Source organism: Prunus persica, chromosome G6 (assembly GCF_000346465.2).
Source record: "Prunus persica cultivar Lovell chromosome G6, Prunus_persica_NCBIv2, whole genome shotgun sequence".
NCBI lineage: Eukaryota > Viridiplantae > Streptophyta > Magnoliopsida > Rosales > Rosaceae > Prunus > Prunus persica.
In genome coordinates this window covers 19489293-19509658 of record NC_034014.1, presented here as the reverse complement: position 1 = coordinate 19509658, position 20366 = coordinate 19489293, and the positions used below count along the sequence as shown (strand labels likewise).

General features: G+C 36.8%; 3 protein-coding genes and 1 non-coding gene across 4 annotated transcripts; 3 read left to right on the top strand and 1 right to left on the bottom strand.

The window, feature by feature from the left end:
• On the bottom strand, positions 358-4341 carry LOC18772550 (TLD domain-containing protein 2). The gene is made up of 8 exons (XM_007205574.2): positions 3799-4341; positions 2667-3193; positions 2481-2553; positions 2092-2169; positions 1942-2005; positions 1126-1213; positions 902-986; positions 358-723 (listed from the first exon to the last, which is right to left on the bottom strand). The coding sequence occupies exons 1-8, from the start codon at positions 3916-3918 to the stop codon at positions 640-642; spliced, it is 1119 nt and encodes a 372-aa protein (XP_007205636.2). The 5' UTR covers positions 3919-4341; the 3' UTR covers positions 358-639.
• Positions 4544-4616, top strand: TRNAR-ACG. The gene has a single exon. It is a non-coding gene; the product is annotated as a tRNA-Arg (tRNA).
• On the top strand, positions 5377-7874 carry LOC18775159 (annexin D2). The gene is made up of 4 exons (XM_007205530.2): positions 5377-5584; positions 6455-6600; positions 6705-6923; positions 7132-7874. Exons 1-4 carry the CDS (start codon positions 5509-5511, stop codon positions 7639-7641), a joined length of 951 nt encoding a protein of 316 aa, XP_007205592.1. The 5' UTR covers positions 5377-5508; the 3' UTR covers positions 7642-7874.
• LOC18772589 (annexin D2) lies at positions 17938-19136 on the top strand. Its single transcript, XM_007206822.1, has 3 exons — positions 17938-18528; positions 18761-18881; positions 18982-19136. Exons 1-3 carry the CDS (start codon positions 17938-17940, stop codon positions 19134-19136), a joined length of 867 nt encoding a protein of 288 aa, XP_007206884.1.

Sequence of the window (20366 nt, the reverse complement as noted above, 5' to 3'; positions counted from 1 at the left end):
TCCTCGTAAGTTTTGTTTTTTGACATTAAAAAAAGTTATAACTGACCAACAATTAAGGAAGTAAGAAATAATTAAAAAAAAGGAGTAAAAAATTCATTGAAAACTAAGAGGAAACATCCTTGAAGTAGTAGGAAATCCTTAACCAACAAAAAGATAAACCAAAGATTAAAAAAAAAAAAAAAAAAAAAGGGAGTATCCGTAACATGAGATTCAATCCCTAGACTCTTGGCATTAGAAACACTTTCTATTTCTCACTTATACTTTTACGTCCAAAGTCACATGATTCTCCAGTCTAACGGCCGCTGGCATGATAAGCTACTCGTCAGCAGAGTCTAGAATGCTAATTGGCGCGAATTATACGCAAACATGATCCAAGAGTGCATCTTCTTGTACACATTTATTACCAACCAGTACAGTATTTGGTATTTACAATCACTATCTAATCAAAAAGGTTGTACAATGCTTAGGTGTTGATTATGTACATTGAGGGACCTGTCTATACAAACGTAATAGGAAATTGGTTCGCAAATACAAAAGACTAGACATCAGTCGCAAATACAAAAAACCAGCTACAACATTTAGCCTCAGCTAAGGTGATGATGCTAACCACCATAGAAAAATTCGGTCCAAATAAAGCATTCACCATCGGCAAATCCCAGGTGCCTCCATACGGCTTAGAGCAAGTACTTCCTCATACTTAGTAGCATATACAAAGCCCCACAGCTGCATTGCACAAAAATATTCGTCACATTTCATCTCTTTTCATTTGGAAACAGTGAGAAGTCCTTGTGAAAATTATGTACCCGAGGGACCATGTGCATGGGCATATATGTGTGTGTAGATGAGCATACGTGCGCATGTGAGAGAGAGAGAGAGAGAGAGAGAGAGAGAGAGAGCACACCTCAACTTCTTTCACCTCAAAGTCTTCTGAGTGTGCAAGACAAGGATTCCCATAGGTTTCCGAGAATGAACTTGATCCACTCAATCTTATAGACCATATAACAAACATTGAACAAGGTTACAAATGCATACAAATTTCCCTCTTTTAACTGAGGGCTCGCTGAATATAAAATATCTAAGGAAAAAATATATTTTTTACAAAAAATTAAGAGGCAAAATTCTCACAGATCACTGTCCAAATAGAGTGCAAAATGACCACCACCACCAATTGCTAAAAAGTCAGTGGAGCACAATGTGAAATAGCGATTTGCACCTGCTTAATTCCAGAATATTTAGTTAAGTATCTTCCAGGTATTTTTAAAAAAGTCAAGAAAACATAATATTTACCATATGCATAATTCAAATGCATATTCAAGTCCCCCCCAACAGAAAGAAGACAAGCATCATGTGGTATTTGAAATGGTATAGTTGGAAACTTAGCCTTTAGCATGTTCTGTACAATGGGTTACGTGCAGCTGCTTTTAGAACCAAAGTGTCAGATCATTATTGGCCATCCATTAGGATCTGGACCAGATATAATGCATAAAACTAAGAATACCATAGTTAAAGAAAGCAATCACACAATACAACTGCTACATCAGAAGAATGAAAGCAATAAAATGAAAATTTTATAGTACATTTATTACGATGTAATGCAAATCTTAACCTGATAGATGTTTCATGAAGATTGCATTCGTTCAAAATGCTCTACTACTACTTCACAGGAACACCTCCTTTACTCTAATCAAAGCTGAAGTACTAACAATAAATTTTACCCTAATTTCCAAACAATATGGAGGTGGGAAATACATATTTTTAATACATTTAACCAGATGACATTTTTCAATTACTCCCTCCAAGAATATTTACTGCAAGCAAAAAGTATTGAGTTTATTTCTCTATCTTTTATAAATATCAAAACCATTTTTTAAGGCATGAAAAAGACCAAGCCTACCACCTACATAAGTTCAGAAACTGGAAGCAAAAAGGATAAATTAGTACCTGTAGGGCGAAATATAACAGGATTTCCAGGTGTAGTTGTGAAAACAAATGTATCATTTGTTCCCTGTTTAAAAAGTTGGCATGAATACAACATACATAGAAGGAAATAATTGTGGATGAACTGAAAGCCAGTATGAGTTTCAGCAGGACCTGATACTTCTTGTTGGTTGGTCTTAGAGGGGCCTCCACCAAGCCACCAAAAACTGCACCTTTACGGTCTCCAACAACCTGAACAAATATTTAAAATAAGTAAAAAAAATTATTTTGGATTATATGCTTCTGTATAAACTAAAGCATAACAAGTCTAAGAATTTGATAATCAGTTAACGACACAATGCAAAAAAAATAAATAAATAAATAAAGGAAATTATTTGATACACTTTTCAAAACAACGGAACTCAAGGATTTTAGTTACTAATTGTTTGCTTTGTGTCACATCCTCTTGCTTATTAGATGATTTATATCATATAAGTTAATCTAAAAGGTTGACCTGACCATTAGTTGAAATCATTGGTGCTAATAGTCTGGTTAACAATTACCAGCAAACTGGGGCCAGGCCAAAGCACGCTTCTTCTGTATAGGCTTGACAATGATATGCCATGCCTCCATGTACTGCCAGACACAAGGAATACATTGGATGGTAAAATAATCGTGTAGTAAAGATTAATTAGAACTTTCAAAAGATCTAATTGTAATTGTGCAAATGAAAATTCATGCGTCTGCACCTATACAGTAACAACCATTTCCGTCCTTGAACAAGTGCTGGCATTGAAGCATAAAGAGCAGTTCTAGTTATTTCTGTAAGAAGTAAAGAAGGTTCAGAGATGTCTGGGAGATCAACCAAAGCCATAGGCTTTTCGGCTTTCTGCATATGCCTCATCTCAACTCCAGTAAATTCCAAGTCATTCCTATCATCAACTTTCACGTCAGGGTTACCCTTGCGTTCTTGACTCCGATATCCACCAAATCTCGCAGCTTGATAGATAACTTTACTAAGTGACTGTTTCCCCTTAGAAAGTAAACTTCTCTTTCCACCATTTCCTTTGATTGCAGAATCAGATGATGGGTTACTCCTATCCATTTCATTATCAATTTTCTCATCTGCATTTGTATTAGTATCTTCAGACTCTGATGACAATAGAGAGTAGAGGAATGCACTAAAGGATGAAGTGTCAGGCCCATCAACTACATTAACGGGACTCTCTTCACTACTTGATTCATTTTGACTTCCTTTGGACTCATCCTCATCTTCCTGTGGAAACGAGAATTACATAGTCAGGGCTCGGAGAACTTCTTGTAAAATCTAAATCTAACATGATCTAGTTCAATAGATGTGAACAAAAAATATATTCATCTATATTAGTTATGCAAACTCACAACCTGATGTTTTCCAATAAATAATAAACTGCCTCCATATTATTCCAAACTGAATGACAAATATAGGAACACAAAAGCCAATTAGTGATCCTAATTAAAAACTGAACTAAAATTTTCATGTATCTAAAAGTTCTAATCATTAGTAATGAATTTCAGTTCTAAGTGCAAAATTCAATCAAAGCAAAATCCGATAAAAAATAAAAAGTTCCCACAAAAAAAACTCCAAGAGTAGAACTCCCTGAATAAGCACATATAGCTCCAGAACATAAAAAAATCCAGGAAAACCCATATACTAAGCTAAGGACAGACATACAGCATGAATTGGGTTTGCACCCAATGAACAGAATACTAATTACCAGAACTTAAAGAAACACCAGACCAATTACATCGTAAAACAAAAACCAATAAACAAAATAACCCAGAAAGCATTTCAAGACAGAACCATAAAGAATAAAGAATAAATAGACAGGAAAAACTTACAGCATGAGGAGGAGGAGAAGAGGTTTTGGAGGGTTTGTCAGAAATGGGATTGAGCAAGACAGTGGTGAGATCAGATACAAAGTGGACTGCCTTGCTCCGAAAAGACCGTGGCCTACCCATTTCCAAATTTGCACTCTATGTATCACCAATCAAGATCAAATCCCAATTTCCCACCACTCATGAGTCGTCCCAACCCAACCCTTCAGCTCATTTTCTCTGGACTTGATTGATTGATTCTAACTAAATATTCCCACTTTATTGTTTTTGTTGTTTTGGCTTTTATAAAACCAAATCAAACGTTCTCTTTCTTCTCCGGCCAGTTCGTCGAAGTCTCAGCCAAAAAAAGAAAGGAAGCTTTCTATGAAAGAGAGAGGGTTTTTGGATTAATAAAAGATAGAAGAAAGAGTGAGGTCAAAGCTATTTTCTTTTCAAACTTTGTTGGGCTCACTGGTCAGGGGTCACCTAGCAGTTTGTTAGCACCAAGTTTTAGCAGTTACCAAAAAAAAATAAAAAAAATAAAAATTTCCAAAACCATATTGGGGAAAAGACCCGAGATGCAGGCTAAATAATTTTAATCACTTCAACTACAATCTTATTGCAAAAGCAACAAGGTTTTAGCATTTGGTGAGCCTCCTAACTCGGCAAACTCGGTGAGTCGATAGAGGTGAAGTGATGGTTTTGAATTATAAAAAAAAACATTATTTTTAGATATTTATAGAAGGTGAGACTTTTCAACAACAACAAGGACTTCATGGCCCAATGGATAAGGCGCTGGTCTACGGAACCAGAGATTCTGGGTTCGATCCCCAGTGAAGTCGTTCTTGGTTTGTTCAATTTTTCCTTCTGTTTTTTTTTTTTCCGCTTACAAACGCGGCGTTTCGTTGAGTGAACACGTGGTAGACAGCTACTGCTACGCGGCAGTAGGCAAAAGAAAACGTGGAGCCCAAAAAAGGGAGATGGATGGATATACGGTGCATAATTGTGTTATGTGAAAAAGACAAAGAGAGAATTAGATGTATATTGTCATGCCAAAAGGCTAAAGAATAGTTACCATTGCGCGGATTTAAAATTGAATCACTCCGTTTGGGAGGATTGGATAAAACCATGAACATCCTTTGCGCTTTTTATCTTTTTTACTTTTTCACTTTCATTTCAATCCCCTCTCCTACTTTTACAGCTCAGTCCTCAGCCATAAATTTTGCCACATTACATTACACTGCGCCAGGACAGGAAGATTGCCTCAAAATTTAGGAAAACAGTACGTGTAGCTCCTGGGATAGTGACAACATGAACTGAGGTAGCACATTGTAAATTGTATTGCATTTGGACTGAATAGTGTACGTGTACATTATCCCTGTCACTGCCACTACCACTACCAAACATCATCATTGCCTTAATAATTAAAAGACAAACAATTATGGGCGGCACTTTGACGATATTCTTCTTTTTACTTTTCATTTTTTCATTTTTTATTTTTATTTTTATTTTTATACAATCGATATTGAAATATCAAACTTATCACGAATAAATACTCTTATCCACTTGAGTTGTAAAAGAAACCACCGTTACAACTTATACGATGGTAATAAAATGGAGATTTCATGTCAATTGAATTCTATATAAGGACCAGGCTCCGCACTCTCTTATCATTGCCCTCTTACTCTTCTTACATACACACAATTAAGAGACAGAGAGACAGATAGAGAGAGAATGGCGACTCTCAGAGTACCAGATGTGGTTCCTTCTCCAGTGGAAGATGCTGAACAACTCCGCAAAGCTTTTGAAGGTCTTTTACTGATCGCATCTTCTTAGACTCAGACTAAATTAATTTTACTGATCACATCTTTTTGGTGTTTTCTTTGGAGCAAATGAAATTTGATCATTTGGTGTTTGACATGACTTTGTTGCTGATGTGGTTGATCTTCTAAAGACTAAAGTTGGTTTGATCCATCTGCTTCCATATTGTTCTACTTTGTAAATATGTGTTTTATGGGTTCTTATGTTAATGTGATAATGATCGGGATGTGTTTCTTTCTCTGTGATCTTTTCTTTCCATTAGTAAGTTAGCATCAGTTTTGTTGAACCAATCTTTAGATCTAGATCTTTTTAATGATTATCTTGTTGAGCCAGTTTGAGGTTTACTATTGACTAGCAAGTATTTGATGTCTTTCTTATAATCTGATATGGTTGATCATCTAAAGTTTGATCTGCTTTCATGTTCTCTTACTTTGTATCTGTTTTCTGGGTTCTTTGTAAGTATTTGTTTCTCTCTCTTTGATTTTAAATTTCTTGGGATAATTTTTGTTGGGTCAGAGTATTAGATCTACAACTTTTTTAAAATTCTTTAACCAATATTTTTGTTTATTTTAATCTTGACTAGTTCATGCTTTCTTTTATATGGGATTTGCATAAAACTCCATTTACTTGAAAGGGATCATCAATGAAAACAGAGTTGGGAGAATAGAAGATGATGAAGAAAACTGATGCTTGATGTCATAGACCAATTTGAATACTTGGCATCTAGCTGCACATTGAGGCATTTAAACAAAACTGCTCATATTAATTAGGGATAGAGGTTGAAGATTTGTTGAATTATCAAGGCACTTTTATGGTTGTATTCTGAATCATCAACTTGATTTTCGTTATCTGTGTGCAGGATGGGGGACAAATGAGGCGTTGATCATTTCGATATTGACTCACAGGAATGCAGCTCAGAGAAAATTAATTCAGCAGGCATATGCAGAAACTTATGGGGAAGAGCTTCTTAAGTCACTGGACAAAGAGCTCTCAAGTGAATTTGAGGTCAGATTTGGATGCATTATATCTCTCAGTTGAATACTGGTTTTACTTTTAATTTTGTTTTCAAAGGTTTACTGCTTGAATTTCCTATTTTGCTGCATAACCAGAGGGCTGTGCTGCTGTGGACACTGGTCCCTGCTGAGCGTGATGCATTTTTGGCTAATGAAGCTACAAAGAGGTTCACTTCAAGCAACAAAGTGCTCTTGGAAATAGCTACTACTAGGTCTTCCCATGACCTGTTGCTGGTAAAGCAGGCGTATCATGCGCGTTTCAAGAAATCCCTTGAAGAAGATGTGGCATACCATACATCTGGAGACTTGCGCAAGGTACAAACCTTCAACCTCCAAACTCATTCTTAATCTGATTGTGCTCTCAAATGTCAAGTTGGCTAGTTGAAACCGTATCGTCTTGATCTTCTATTGTATCCAATTTCTTGTATTGAATTGGAAGTAATTTGTTCAAACAGCTTCAACTACATTGCTGCCTAGAATTTCTTTTTTCTTCCTTTTGCTCTGATTGTTGATTCTGTCACAGCTTTTGGTTCCTCTTTTGAGCACTTACCGATACGAGGGAGATGAGATCAGCGTGCCCTTGGCGAAGAAAGAGGCTAAGATACTTCATGAGAAAATCTCAGACAAAGCCTACAATGATGAGGAGCTCATCAGGATCCTCTCTACCAGGAGTAAAGCACAGCTGAATGCAACCTTGAATCACTACAACAACGAGTTTGGCAATGCCATTAACAAGGATTTGAAGGCTGATAAAGATGATGAGTTCCTCCTGTTACTGAGGCAAACAATTAAAAGCTTGACCGTCCCTGAAAAATACTTTGAGAAGGTTCTGCGCCTGGCTATCAACAAGCTCGGGACGGACGAAGGGGCTCTTACTAGGGTTGTCACCACCCGGGCGGAGGTTGACTTGCATCGCATTAAACAAGAATATCATCGCAGGAACAGTGTTCCTTTGGACCAGGCAATTGTTAAAGACACTTCTGGAGACTATGAGAAGTTTCTTGTGGAACTGGTTGGACATGGAGATGCTTGAATCCCACAATGTTTTCTTCCATGAGTTGTTATCTTTTCCTTCATTGGATGCTTCTTCTTCTTTTATGGTTTTGTGTGGACTTTGTTCAATAAATCTTGCTAGTGCGGTGAGTAAAGATTATGGATGGACTTATTTTATATAATTTATGTGCATCTTCTTTTGTATTTTTGCTAAAGGAGTTGTGTTTTATGTTCTATTATATATATGATAATGTTGGACTTCTCTTTTTCCCATTTCCCTTTCATATTTTATTTTGACCAATTTAGGGATATATTGGTTTGGAAACCAATACAATTTTGAATTTAATATAAATTGGATTGTGATTTTTTCAATTCGATACAATTATATTAGATGTTTAAATGCAATTCGATCGGATCGAATTGGATTGAATTAGATTGAATTGGATTAGATTTGAATTGAATTGGACCATTCATATCTGATTTAATATAAATTGGATTGTGATTTTTTCAATCCAATACAATCATATTAGATGTTTAAATGTAATTCGATTCAATCGAATTAATATTGAATTGGATTGAATTAGATTGGATTGGATTGGATGATTGGTTTAATGGAAAGGGACAATAATAAAATGGGAGAATGGCTGCAATCACAAGCAAGTTATTGAATGGGTGGGGGGGCTCTGAAAGCACATGCAGGATAAGCAGGTGTTTCAGGAGACGATCTAAAAATGGGTCCGGTCTAGAATAGAAAGAAAAGAGAACTCTCAATAAGCTGAAACTAATCAAGATCAATAGGAAGGCTAGTAATTTATTGACAAAGTTCATGCGACAACGATCTATATGGAAGGGCATTAAACATTTATCTTTAAGTTTAATCTAATTAAAATATTAATAGACGTAAATGTAAAATATAAATGAAATATCATAAAAAATTATTTTGATTATATAATATATTAAATAGTATTTCATTAAATGACTTAAAATATTCATAACTTTTTTAATTATAAATATCTACAAGAGCAAAATAAACTGAAAACTAACCATATTGGATTGGATTCTCATAAGTAAATCAGTCATCCAATCCAATCATGTCTTTTTTAAAAATTATGGATCAAATTCAATCCGCCAAATCATCAAAATTGATTGAAATTTAATTGGATTTAATTGGATTGAATTGGTTAATTTAGATGGATTGAATTAAATCTTGTACACCCCTAGACCAATCTTGAACACGAAAAATGACAAATCTCAAAAAATTGTAGTAATGATCCCTGGACTAAGACCAAACTTTACTTTTCATCATTCATATTGTTAAATTGTTACGGTGATATTTCAATTAGATCTCATGTTGCATCATTGGTCTTTCCGTCAACTTAGTTAAATTTTCTGTCAAAATTAAGGGCAAATTGGGACATTCATAATTTCTCTCTCTCTCTCTCTCTCTCTCTCTCTCTCTCTCTCTCTCTCCTGTGCGCTCTCCCTCTTCCCCCGATGATTTCTTCTTCCATCATTCCCCCATGACTACCACCTGCAAGCTCCAACCCTCAAACCTATCCCACAAGCACAGCCACCCTCTACCGTAGCCCGCAATCCCAGCACCCATGAACCCAAAACCCCAGCCCCCTTCCTCCACCCTAAATCTGGTCAAAACAGAGAAGCAGAGGGTTGATGGGTATCTAGGTGGGCCGCTTGCATTGTTTGTCTCCTTAGTAGGAGGATGGATCGCTTTTCATCACCTTTTGGGTTGCACTGAAGATCGCTCCTCATATAGGTTTCGATTTCATATACCTAGCTAAGTCATGCTTGGTTGATGAAGAAATAGAGAGGCCATTCTTTTTTGGGAGCCTAATATATCAAAGCGGACTGAGATCTCCAGAAAAAATAAAAAAAATCAATGGATAAACAACCAGCATAATCCAACAAGCAAAATTTTATTAATTGACAAGAAATTTGGGGCTGGGAAGAAAATCAAAGGGAATGGGAAAGCTGCATTAATTCTTTGGAAAAGCCCGAATCTCTGTCTTTAGCTTTCATTTTTCATTTTTTTATTTTGAATCGGCGCTGGAGAGAGAGATTTGATTTATTTTTTAAATTTTTTGTGTGAAAAGACATTTTTGTCGATGCCAAGCCATGTCATCATTTTTAGTGAAAAAGTTGACTAGATAATGGAAAGGATAATTTCTAAAAGTGGAGGCATAATTAAAGTACCACCGTAATAATTTAACAATATGAGGAACGAAAAGTAAAGTTTAATCTTAGTCTAGGAACAATTACTATAATTTTACCTTAAAAAAATAATAAATTTATAATAATATATATATATATATTAATAAAAAATAAAATATTGATGTTCATACTCCAATTTCATATGCCATATATAGTTTATTAATTCAAAGCTTTCCATGTAGTTTATTATATCTGTAAATATATATATATATATATATATATTAGCTGGGTATGAGTTAAAAGATTTTTTGTTGAAAGTTTTTAAATAATTGGCCTTGAGCATCTCCAAGGAAGATGTCAAATACCAAACATCAAATTTGATGTGGCAATTTAACATAGAGTATCTCCAAGGGAGATGTCAAATACCAAACATCAAATTTAAATTTGATGGCTGATGTGGCAATTTGACATTTGCATACTTTTACACTCCACCCGATATGTCAAATAAATAATTATTGTAACAATCAAATCATTTAAGATAAAGAAGAAACAAAAAATAAAAAAGGAAAATAATAAATGAAAGTAATAGCCACCTATCAAGTAATAGCCACCTATCTTTAAAAAATAATAAAATATTCATTTAACATCTTGCTTTTGGGATGTCAAAAATAACATCTCAACCTCTAGCATTCATTCCACATCAGTTTTGACACATCGGTCGGAGTGATGTGAGATGTTATTTCTAGTTGTTAAATGTCTATGTGGCACGTTTGACACATCAGTTGGAGATGCTCTTACATAGCTTTACACTCCATCTGATGTGTCAAATTAAATTATTATTTTATTACATTTTAGTGTTGATTTATTTTTAATTAAAAAGAAAAGAAAAGAAAAAATAATAAAATATTCATTTGACATCTTACTTTTGGAATGTCAAAAATAACATCTCAACATCTGGCCTTCATTCCACATCAGTTTTAACACTTCGGTTGAAATGATATGAGATTTTATTTTTAACTATTAAATATTTATGTATTACTTTTGACACATCGGTTGGAGATGCTCTTAGCCCATTAAAACCCACCAACATGAAGAGGCAGCGAAGTACCGAACAATGTTGGCCAAAAAAAAGTTTTGAACACCGAACCTAAGCCCAGTCGCGCGAAGAAGGTTCAACAGACAAGGTTGCAGAAGGAGGGGAACGATTTTGGGTGGCCGTTTGACGAATTGAAGGTGTTGATGGATTCGGACAATGCAGATGTGAATCTCAAGGACGATTTGGATCTGATTGAGGAATTTGGGAACGATTTTCATCTGATATGAAGAATCTGATTCGGGAAGCTGATGAAATCTGGGAATTGTAAGGTAAGAAAATTATGCACCATCAAAGTAGGCATTGTCTTCTTCGCCAGGTTTTAATTTCAGATTAATTGTCATACATTTTGCTTGTGAATTTTCTCAAGCAAACCTGAGTTTGTACTTCCTGCTTAAAAATCATGTTCTATCTTTTTTCTTTTTCCCCAATTTCACTGTTATATATGTGTTTGTTTAACTTTAAAAATGTCTCCTAGATACACCCATCTGGATAGGATTGATTCCTGGAAAGAAAAAGAACAGAAGATGTGAAGAACTTACTCATTTTAGTTTCATATAAAAAGGAACACCATTTCTATTTTGGTATAGGGCCTCCTGTATCTTACTACTGGCACTGACCACGATTTCTTACTAAGGTTTGTAGCTTGCATTTTTCTGTAAATAATTTAGAAATTGAATTTTTTTTGTTAAATGCCAGACCAAATTTACTTTGCTGCAATTGATTTGTTGCTCCCATGAGATTCTGAATTATATATCCTATGTTTTTCATTGTTTCGAACTTTATGTTTATCAGTAACCGCTTATTGAAAAAATTAACCCCATATTTATTGGCAACCGCAGTTGCCTTATAGCTTACATATTGTTTTCTAACATTTCAGTGTAATGAAGAATAGTGAGAGTGTAGACCACTGATGGCCAAAGAACAGAGAAGCTACAAACTTATATAATATCGTTCTTCTAAGACATCAACTCCTTGCTTCTTTCTATGTTAAACCATCTCCACCATGCACTAAGACACTTTCATTTGGTTCCGCTACTCTCATGCAGAAAACATTATTACACTCCAAGCCAGATCTTGTCTTTCTCTACCACCACAACGCTGTGCACACATGCCTCACCAACTTACCCTCATACTGACCTCCTCACACTCAGCTCCAATGTCCAAACCCTTCACCAAACCAAGCAAGTCCATGCTTCTGCTCTCCTCAATGGTTTACTTCCCCACAGTGTCTCTCTTTGCGCCTCCCTCATGCTCAGTTACGCCACTTTCAAATACCCGGAAACCTCTCACCATCTCTTCGAACAAACAGTTCATCGTTGTCGCACTGCTTTCTTGTGGAACACCCTCATACGGGCTTATTCCATTGCTCAAGTTAATGATAATTTTCAGACTTACAATCGAATGGTTCGAAGCGGTGTTGGACTCGATGATCATACATTTCCTTTCGTTCTCAAAGCGTGTTCAGACCTTTTGGACGTAAAAAAAGGGATGGAGATTCATGGGGTTGTGTTTAAAGTGGGCTTTGATTTTGATGTTTTCGTTGGAAATACACTTTTAATGTTATATGGTAGTTGTGGGGATATGAGAGATGCAAAGAGGGTGTTTGATGAAATGCGTGAAAGGGATGTTGTCTCATGGAATACGGTTATTGGTGTGTTTACAGCCAATGGGTTTTTCGTGCAGGCACTTCATTATTATAGAGAGATGAATTTGGGAATTGGGTTTAAGCCAAATCTTGTTAGTGTCATTAGTGTGTTGCCGGTTTGTGCAGAGTTGGAAGATGAGCGGATGGCGATCCAGATTCATTGCTATGTTGTGAAGGCTGGTTTGGATCTTCTGGTCACTACTGGAAATGCATTGGTTGATGTGTACGGGAAATGTGGGAATGCGAACGCTTCAAAACAAGTTTTTGGTGAGATAATTCAGAAGAATGAGGTTTCTTGGAATGCTGCTATCACTAGTCTCTCTTACATGGGGCATAACATTGAAGCCTTGGCTACATTTAGATGGATGATTGATGAAGGGGTTAAACCAAACTCTGTCACAATTTCTAGCATGATACCAGTGTTGGTTGAACTTGCATTTTTTGGAGTTGGTAGAAGACTCCATGGTTTCAGTATAAGAATGGGTATTGAATCGGATGTCTTCATTGCCAACTCACTAATTGATATGTATGCAAAATCAGGCCGTTCAAATGAGGCATCCAATGTTTTCCAAGAGATGGATAAAAGGAATATTGTTTCCTGGAATGCTATGATTGCTAATTTTGGTCAAAACAGGCTTGAGTTGGAAGCCATTGGACTTGTGAGACAAATGCAAGGTCATGGTGAAATTCCCAATTCTGTCACCTTCACAAATCTTCTTCCAACGTGTGCTCGGTTGGGTTCCCTTCATTATGGAAAAGAAATCCATGCAAGGACAGTCCGCATGCTATATGCCTCCGATTTGTTTGTCTCCAATGCTCTGACAGACATGTACGCAAAATGTGGCCGGCTAGATCTTGCTCGGAATGTATTTGACATCTCCCTCAGGGATGAGGTGTCTTATAATATACTAATAATTGGCTATTCTCAAACTACGGATTGCTTAGAGTCTCTGAATTTGTTTTCTGAAATGAAGCTTGTGGGAATGATTCATGACATTGTTTCCTTTGTGGGAGTTATATCAGCTTGCGCAAATGTAACTGCAATCAAGCAAGGCAAAGAGATTCATGGGTCATTAGTAAGAAAGCTTTTCCATACTCATCTGTTTGTTGCAAACTCACTTTTGGATTTTTATACCAAATGCGGACGAATTGATCTTGCTGCTAAGGTCTTTGACCGCATTCCAAGCAAGGATGTAGCCTCTTGGAATACTATGATTTTGGGGTATGGAATGCTAGGTGAGCTTAACACTGCAATCAGTCTTTTTGAAGCAATGAGGGAAGACGGTGTAGAATACGATTCAGTTTCCTATATTGCAGTTTTGTCATCTTGTAGCCATGGAGGGCTGGTTGAGAAGGGGAAAAAATATTTTGAGGGAATGCAGGCACTGAATATAGAGCCGACAGAAAAGCACTATGCTTGCATGGTTGATCTCCTTGGCCGAGCTGGCCTTATGGAAGAAGCAGTAGAGCTTATTAAAGGCATGCCCATTGTACCAGATGCCAATATTTGGGGTGCCTTGCTTGGAGCATGCCGAATCCATGGGAACGTAGAGTTGGCTAGTTGGGCAGCAGACCATTTGTTCAGGTTGAACCCTGAGCATTGTGGGTACTATATACTTCTTTCAAACATGTATGCAGAAGCTGGGAGATGGGATGAGGTAAACAGGGTGAGGGAACTGATGAAATCAAGAGGAGTGAAGAAGAACCGTGCTTGCAGTTGGGTTCAGGTTCAGGACCAGGTGCATGCTTTTGCAGTTGGAGAGAGTCTGGAGACATTAAATTCAGATAGTTGGATCGTAGAATCTTAATATGTTTTTGACATTCAAATTAAAGTTTGACGGATTGTGCTGAGAGGATAGCAATTTAAACTTTCAAAAGGAGTTCAATTCCATCCAAAGATGCTTCATCAGCTCCACCTCAAATAATCAACATCCAAAATTTTGTGGGATCACACACTTAAGAGACACAGAGAGAAAGAATGGCGACTCTTAGAGTACCAGATGTGGTTCCTTCTCCAGTGGAAGATGCCGAACAACTTCAGAAAGCTTTTGAAGGTCTTTTACTGATCACTTCTTCTAAGACTCAGACTAAATTAACGCAATCTTTGGAGCAAATAAAATTTGATAATTTGGTGTTTGACATGACTTTGTTTTCTGATGTAGCTGATCATCTAAAGTTAGTTTGATCCATCTGCTTCCATATTGTTCTATTTTGTAAGTATGTGTTCTATGGGTTCTTATAATGTGATAATGACCAGGATGTGTTTCTTTCTCTGTGATTTTTTCTTCAATCAGTAAGTTAGCATCAGTTTTGTTGAATGAAAGTTTAGATCTAGATCTGTTGAATGATTATCTTGTCGAGGTTCACCATTGACTAGCAAGTATTGTCTTCTTATAATCTGATATGTTTGTAAAGTGATATCCAAGGTCTTGGCTTCAAGATTGAGGGAGGTTCTTGGAAATACTATCTCCCAATCTCAGGGAGCCTTTGTCCAAAAGAGACAGATTCTAGATGCTGTGTTAGTTGCAAATGAAGTTGTAGAGGAAGTCAGAAAACAGAAAAGAAAAGGGCTGGTTTTCAAAATTGACTTCGAGAAAGCATACGACCATGTGGAATGGAATTTCGTAGATGATGTGCTGGAAAGGAAAGGCTTTGGTGTCAAATGGAGAGGCTGGATTATAGGCTGCTTGGAATCTGTCAACTTTTCCATTATGATTAATGGAAAACCAAGAGGAAAGTTCAGAGCCTCTAGGGGATTAAAACAAGGGGACCCGTTATCACCATTCCTATTTACCTTGGTTAGCGATGTTTTAAGCAGAATAATAGAAAGGGCTCAAGATGTTAACCTAGTACAAGGAATTGTTTCTGGTCATGATCAAGTGGAAGTTTCTCACCTCCAATTTGCAGATGATACCATTTTCCTTTTGGATGGCAAGGAAGAGTATTGGTTAAATCTGTTGCAGCTGTTGAAGTTGTTCTGTGATGTGTCTGGGATGAAGATTAATAAGGCTAAAAGTTGCATTCTGGGGATCAATTTTAGTATTGAAGCTCTGAATAACATGGCGGGCAGTTGGGGATGCGAGGTTGGTTGCTGGCCTATGGTTTACTTGGGTCTTCCTCTCGGGGGAAACCCAAGAGCTCTTAATTTCTGGAATCCAGTAAAGGATAAGGTGGAGAAAAGACTTCAAAAATGGAAGAGCGCTTGCTTATCCAAAGGTGGAAGGTTAACGCTAATCCAAGTGGTTTTGAGCAGCATTCCTTCTTACTATATGTCACTGTTTAAGATGCCTACAGGAGTGGCCGCCAAAGTAGAACAACTTATGCGTAACTTTTTATGGGAGGGTCTAGAAGAAGGGAAGAAATGTCACTTGGTCAGGTGGGAAAGGGTGACTAAATCGAAAGAGGAAGGTGGTCTTGGAATTGGCTCTTTAAGAGAAAGAAATGAAGCCCTCAGAGCTAAATGGTTGTGGAGATTTCCACTTGAAACCAATTCGCTATGGCATAGGATCATTAAGAGCAAGTACGGAATAGACTCAAATGGGTGGGATACTAAACAGATAGTTAAGGTGTCTTGCAGGAATCCTTGGCTAGAAATTTCGAAAGGGTATAATCCTCTTCTTCAATGCTGCAGATTTTCTGTTGGAAATGGGGAGAGGATCTTTGGCTGAAAGAAGGGATTCTAAAAGATCTGTTTCCTAGACTCTCTTCCTTGTCTAGGAGAAAAAATCAAAGTATAGCCCGTTTTGCTAACAATCATGAGATGCCTCTCAATTGGGATTTTGATTTCAGAAGGAATTTGTCCGAGGCTGAAATAGCAGAAGTGGTAATACTTTTGGATATATTGGGGAAGGTGAGATTATACGGTTCTAGATCGGATCGGAGATCTTGGGAGATTGAGGAGCAGGGTTCTTTTTCCTGCAAGTCTTTCAGGTCTTTTCTTCTCTCTACCACTAGGGATGTCTTCCCCCCTTTCAGTTCAATCTGGAAGGCAAAGACTCCGCCGAAAATTCAATTTTTCGTGTGGCTGGCAGCAAATGGCAGGATTAATACTTGCGATTGCATTCAAAGGAGGCAACCAAAGATGTGTTTATCCCCCTCTTGGTGTGTTCTTTGCAAAGAGAATGCAGAAAACATTGATCAGTTGTTCATTCATTGTTCGTATTCCCTAAAATTATGGTGGAGGATGTTGGGTGCTCTCGGAGCGGAGTGGGTGATTCCTAAAGGGTGTTTTGAGCTCCTTAGTATCAATCCGAGGATTTCGGGGAAGGGGAAGAGAGCTGGAATCCTTCGTGATTGTCTAGTTCATGCTATTTTCTGGAATATCTAGATGGAGCGAAATCGAAGAATTTTTCAGGGTCATATAGGAGTAAGGGTTGAGGAATTATGGGACAGAATTAAATTTTGGGCATCCCTTTGGGCTTCGGTTTTCGGGGCAGTTCAAGGACTATCACTACTTTATCATCATGAGAGACATGATGGCAGTCGTAAGATGATTTTACTGAAGTTTTGTGTTTTTCGTGTTTTTATACAGTTTTTTTTTTCAATCTTAGTAGGTCAGATTCTTTATTTTTTGGTCTTCTTGTTTGATCGAGGATTTTTCCTCTTGATTATCAATACAATGTTTCTATTCAAAATAATAATAATAATAATAATAATAATCTGATATGTTTGATCATCTAAAGTTTGATCTGCTTTCATGTTCTCTTACTTTGTATGTATCTGTTTTCTGGGTTTTTTTTGTAAGTATTTGTTCCCTTCTCTTTGATTATTGTTTGAATTTCTTGGGATCATTTTTGTTGGATCAGAGTATTAGATCTATGTCTTTTTTTTAAAATTATCCTATTGTGTCAGTTTGAGTTTCACTATTGACTAACAAAAATTAACAAATACTTCAACTAATATTCTTGTTTATTTACTCCAATCATTATGAGCAATTACAAGGCCTTGGTGCTTAAGTAAACTACTTTAATCTTGACTAGTTCCTTGCTCTGGAATTTATTGCTAATATAAAAGAGACAAGACCTGGTACTTGAAATCCTTATCTGATTCATTGACATCCATCCTAAGCTTTTCGTTAGGTCCAATTCTTTTATATGGAATTTGCACAAAATTCCATTTACATGAAAGGGGTCATCAATGAAAACGGAGTTGGGAGAACATATGATGAAGAAGAAAACCAATGCTTGATGTCATTGAGCAATTTGAATACTTGGCATCTAGCTGCACATTGAGGCATTTAACCAAAACTTCTCATATTAGGGATAGAGGTTGAAGATTTGTTGCATTATCAAGGCACTTTTATGGTTATATTCTGTATTATCAACTTTATTTTTGTAATTTGTGTGCAGGATGGGTGACAAATAAGGCGTTGATCATATCGATACTGACTCACAGGATGCAGCTCAGAGAAAATTAATTCAGCAGACATGCAGAAATTTATGGGGAAGAGCTTCTTAAGTCACAGGACAAAGAGCTCTCAAGTGTTTTGGAGGTCAGATTTAGATGCATTAAATCTTTCAGTTGAATACTGGTTTGTTTTTACTTTGAATTTTGTTTTCAAAGGTTTACTGCTCGAATTTCCTATTTTGCTGCATAACCAGAGGGCTGTGCTGCTGTGGACACTGGTCCCTGCTGAGCGTGATGCATTTTTAGCTAATGAAGCTACGAAGAGGTTCACTTCAAGCAATAAATTGCTCTTGGAAATAGCTACTTCTAGGTCTTCTCATGATCTGTTGCTGGTAAAGCAGGCGTATCATGTGCATTACAAGAAATCCCCTGAAGAAGATGTTGCATACCATACATCTGGAGACTTGCTCAAGGAGGTTCCTGCTGAGCCTGATGCATTTTTAGCTAATGAAGCTACAAAGAGGTTCACTTCAAGCAATAAATTGCTCTTGGAAATAGCTACTTCTAGGTCTTCTCATGATCTGTTGCTGGTAAAGCAGGCGTATCATGTGCGTTACAAGAAATCCCTTGAAGAAGATGTTGCATACCATACATCTGGAGACTTGCTCAAGGTACAAACCTTCAACCTCCAAACTCATTCTTAATCTGATTGGGCTCTCAAATGTCAAGTTGGCTAGTTGAAACTGTATCTTCTTTATCTTATATTGGTATCCAATTTCTTGTATTGAATTGGAAGTGATTTGTTCAAACATCTTCAACTACATTGCTGCCTAGATTTTCTTTTTTCTTGCTTTCGGATTGTTGACTCTGTCATAGCTTTTGGTTCCTCTTTTGAGCACTTAGCGATACGAGGGAGATGAGATCAGCATGCCCTTGGCAAAGAAAGAGGCTAAGATACTTAATGAGAAAATCTCAGACAAAGCCTACGATGATGTGGAGCTCATCAGGATCCTCTCTACCAGGAGTAAAGCACAGCTGATGCAACCTTGAATCACTACAACAATGAGTTTGGCAATGCCATTAACAAGGATTTGAAGGCTGATAAAGATGATGAGTTCCTCCAGTTACTGAGGCAAACAATTACAAGCTTGACTTGCATAGCATTAAACAAGAATATCATCGCAGGATCAGTGTTCCTTTGGACCAGGAAATTGTCAAAGACACTTCTGGAGACTATGAGAAGTTTCTTGTAGAACTGGTTGGACATGGTGATGCTTGAATCCCACAATGATTTCTTCCATGAGTTGTTTTCTTTCCTTCATTGGATTCTTCTTCTTCTTTTTATGGTTTTGTGTGGACTTTGTTCAATAAATCTTGCTAGTGCTGTGAGTAAAGTATGGATGGACTTATTTTATATAATTTGTGCATCTTCTTTTGTGTTTTTGCAAAAGGAGTTGTTTTTGGCAAAAGGAGTTGTTTTTGTGTTCTTTATATGATAATGTTGGACTTCTTTTTTTCCCTTCTTTTTCCTTTTCATATTTGATTTTGCTTAAATTATACCTTTTGACCAAGTGAACAAGAAGCTCTCTCAAGTGGCCTCTATGATAAATGCTTTCTTTCTTAGCCCTGCATTGAGGTTGAGGTGCCAAACCAAAATCTCTTTCAAAAACTAGCACCTAGGCATTGAGGTTGGGTTGAAGCCATGAAACATTATCAATGATGAAGATAACATCCTGGCTCATAACAAGGTCTTGAGTCTTGACACAAGCTGATGCTGCTCTGAGCTTTTCAAGCACGATAATATTCTCAATTAAACCACTCACTTAACAGCACCCATAGTTGGTGCACAACTATGTGTCGAAACTGCTGAGGTTATTAATCTTTTTTAATCCTCATTTTCGTTTAATTTACCTATTCTACATAACCACACATGCATCACACTCCAATCCCAAAACCCGGATCTAGGGCCTCTCAACTTTGACCCGACAACTCAACTTTGGTGTTCAACCTTGGACCTAGTCCAAATTCTGGGACCCTTGAAATGGCGTCGGGACTTCTATACCCTAAATTCACCACTAATTCATTCTAACTTTGAAAAAAAAAATCTACAAGCTTTATAACATGCACTTTCATTCAATAAGCTAAAAAATGAAATTACGATATGGGACTCCCCACCTTGAGCAAGTGGCCCACTTTGTTACCCGTCAAGGACTCTGCAAAAACTCTCAAATTCACACATATGGCACTGACATGTTTACTAATCCGTAATTGTATTAGGAGAAATTGAATTGATGATGAATTGAATTGAGGAGTTGGATTGAGGAAAATTAGATTCTGAATCCCTATTGAAGTTGTGTACTAAACATATGGAATTGGAGTAGGAATGACATTAATTACTAAAATGTCCTCGTTGTTAGGTTAAAATGAATGACAAATTTTAAAATTTTAAAATTGTATGAGGATATAATGGGTAAAAAAGATGAATTCATAAAGAGTTAATTCTCCGTGA

Coding starts and splice junctions, on each gene's coding strand:
- LOC18772550 (XM_007205574.2), bottom strand. CDS start 3,918: ATGGGTAGGCCACGGTCTTTTCGGAGCAAGGCAGTCCACTTTGTATCT. Junction 3,194..3,798: donor CTTCTCCTCCTCCTCATGCT/GTAAGTTTTTCC, acceptor TCGTTTCCACAG/GAAGATGAGGATGAGTCCAA. Junction 987..1,125: donor CTCTATTTGGACAGTGATCT/GTGAGAATTTTG, acceptor ATGGTCTATAAG/ATTGAGTGGATCAAGTTCAT.
- LOC18775159 (XM_007205530.2), top strand. CDS start 5,509: ATGGCGACTCTCAGAGTACCAGATGTGGTTCCTTCTCCAGTGGAAGAT. Junction 5,585..6,454: donor ACTCCGCAAAGCTTTTGAAG/GTCTTTTACTGA, acceptor ATCTGTGTGCAG/GATGGGGGACAAATGAGGCG. Junction 6,924..7,131: donor CATCTGGAGACTTGCGCAAG/GTACAAACCTTC, acceptor ATTCTGTCACAG/CTTTTGGTTCCTCTTTTGAG.
- LOC18772589 (XM_007206822.1), top strand. CDS start 17,938: ATGCAGAAATTTATGGGGAAGAGCTTCTTAAGTCACAGGACAAAGAGC. Junction 18,529..18,760: donor CATCTGGAGACTTGCTCAAG/GTACAAACCTTC, acceptor TTGAGCACTTAG/CGATACGAGGGAGATGAGAT. Junction 18,882..18,981: donor CAGGATCCTCTCTACCAGGA/GTAAAGCACAGC, acceptor GAGTTCCTCCAG/TTACTGAGGCAAACAATTAC.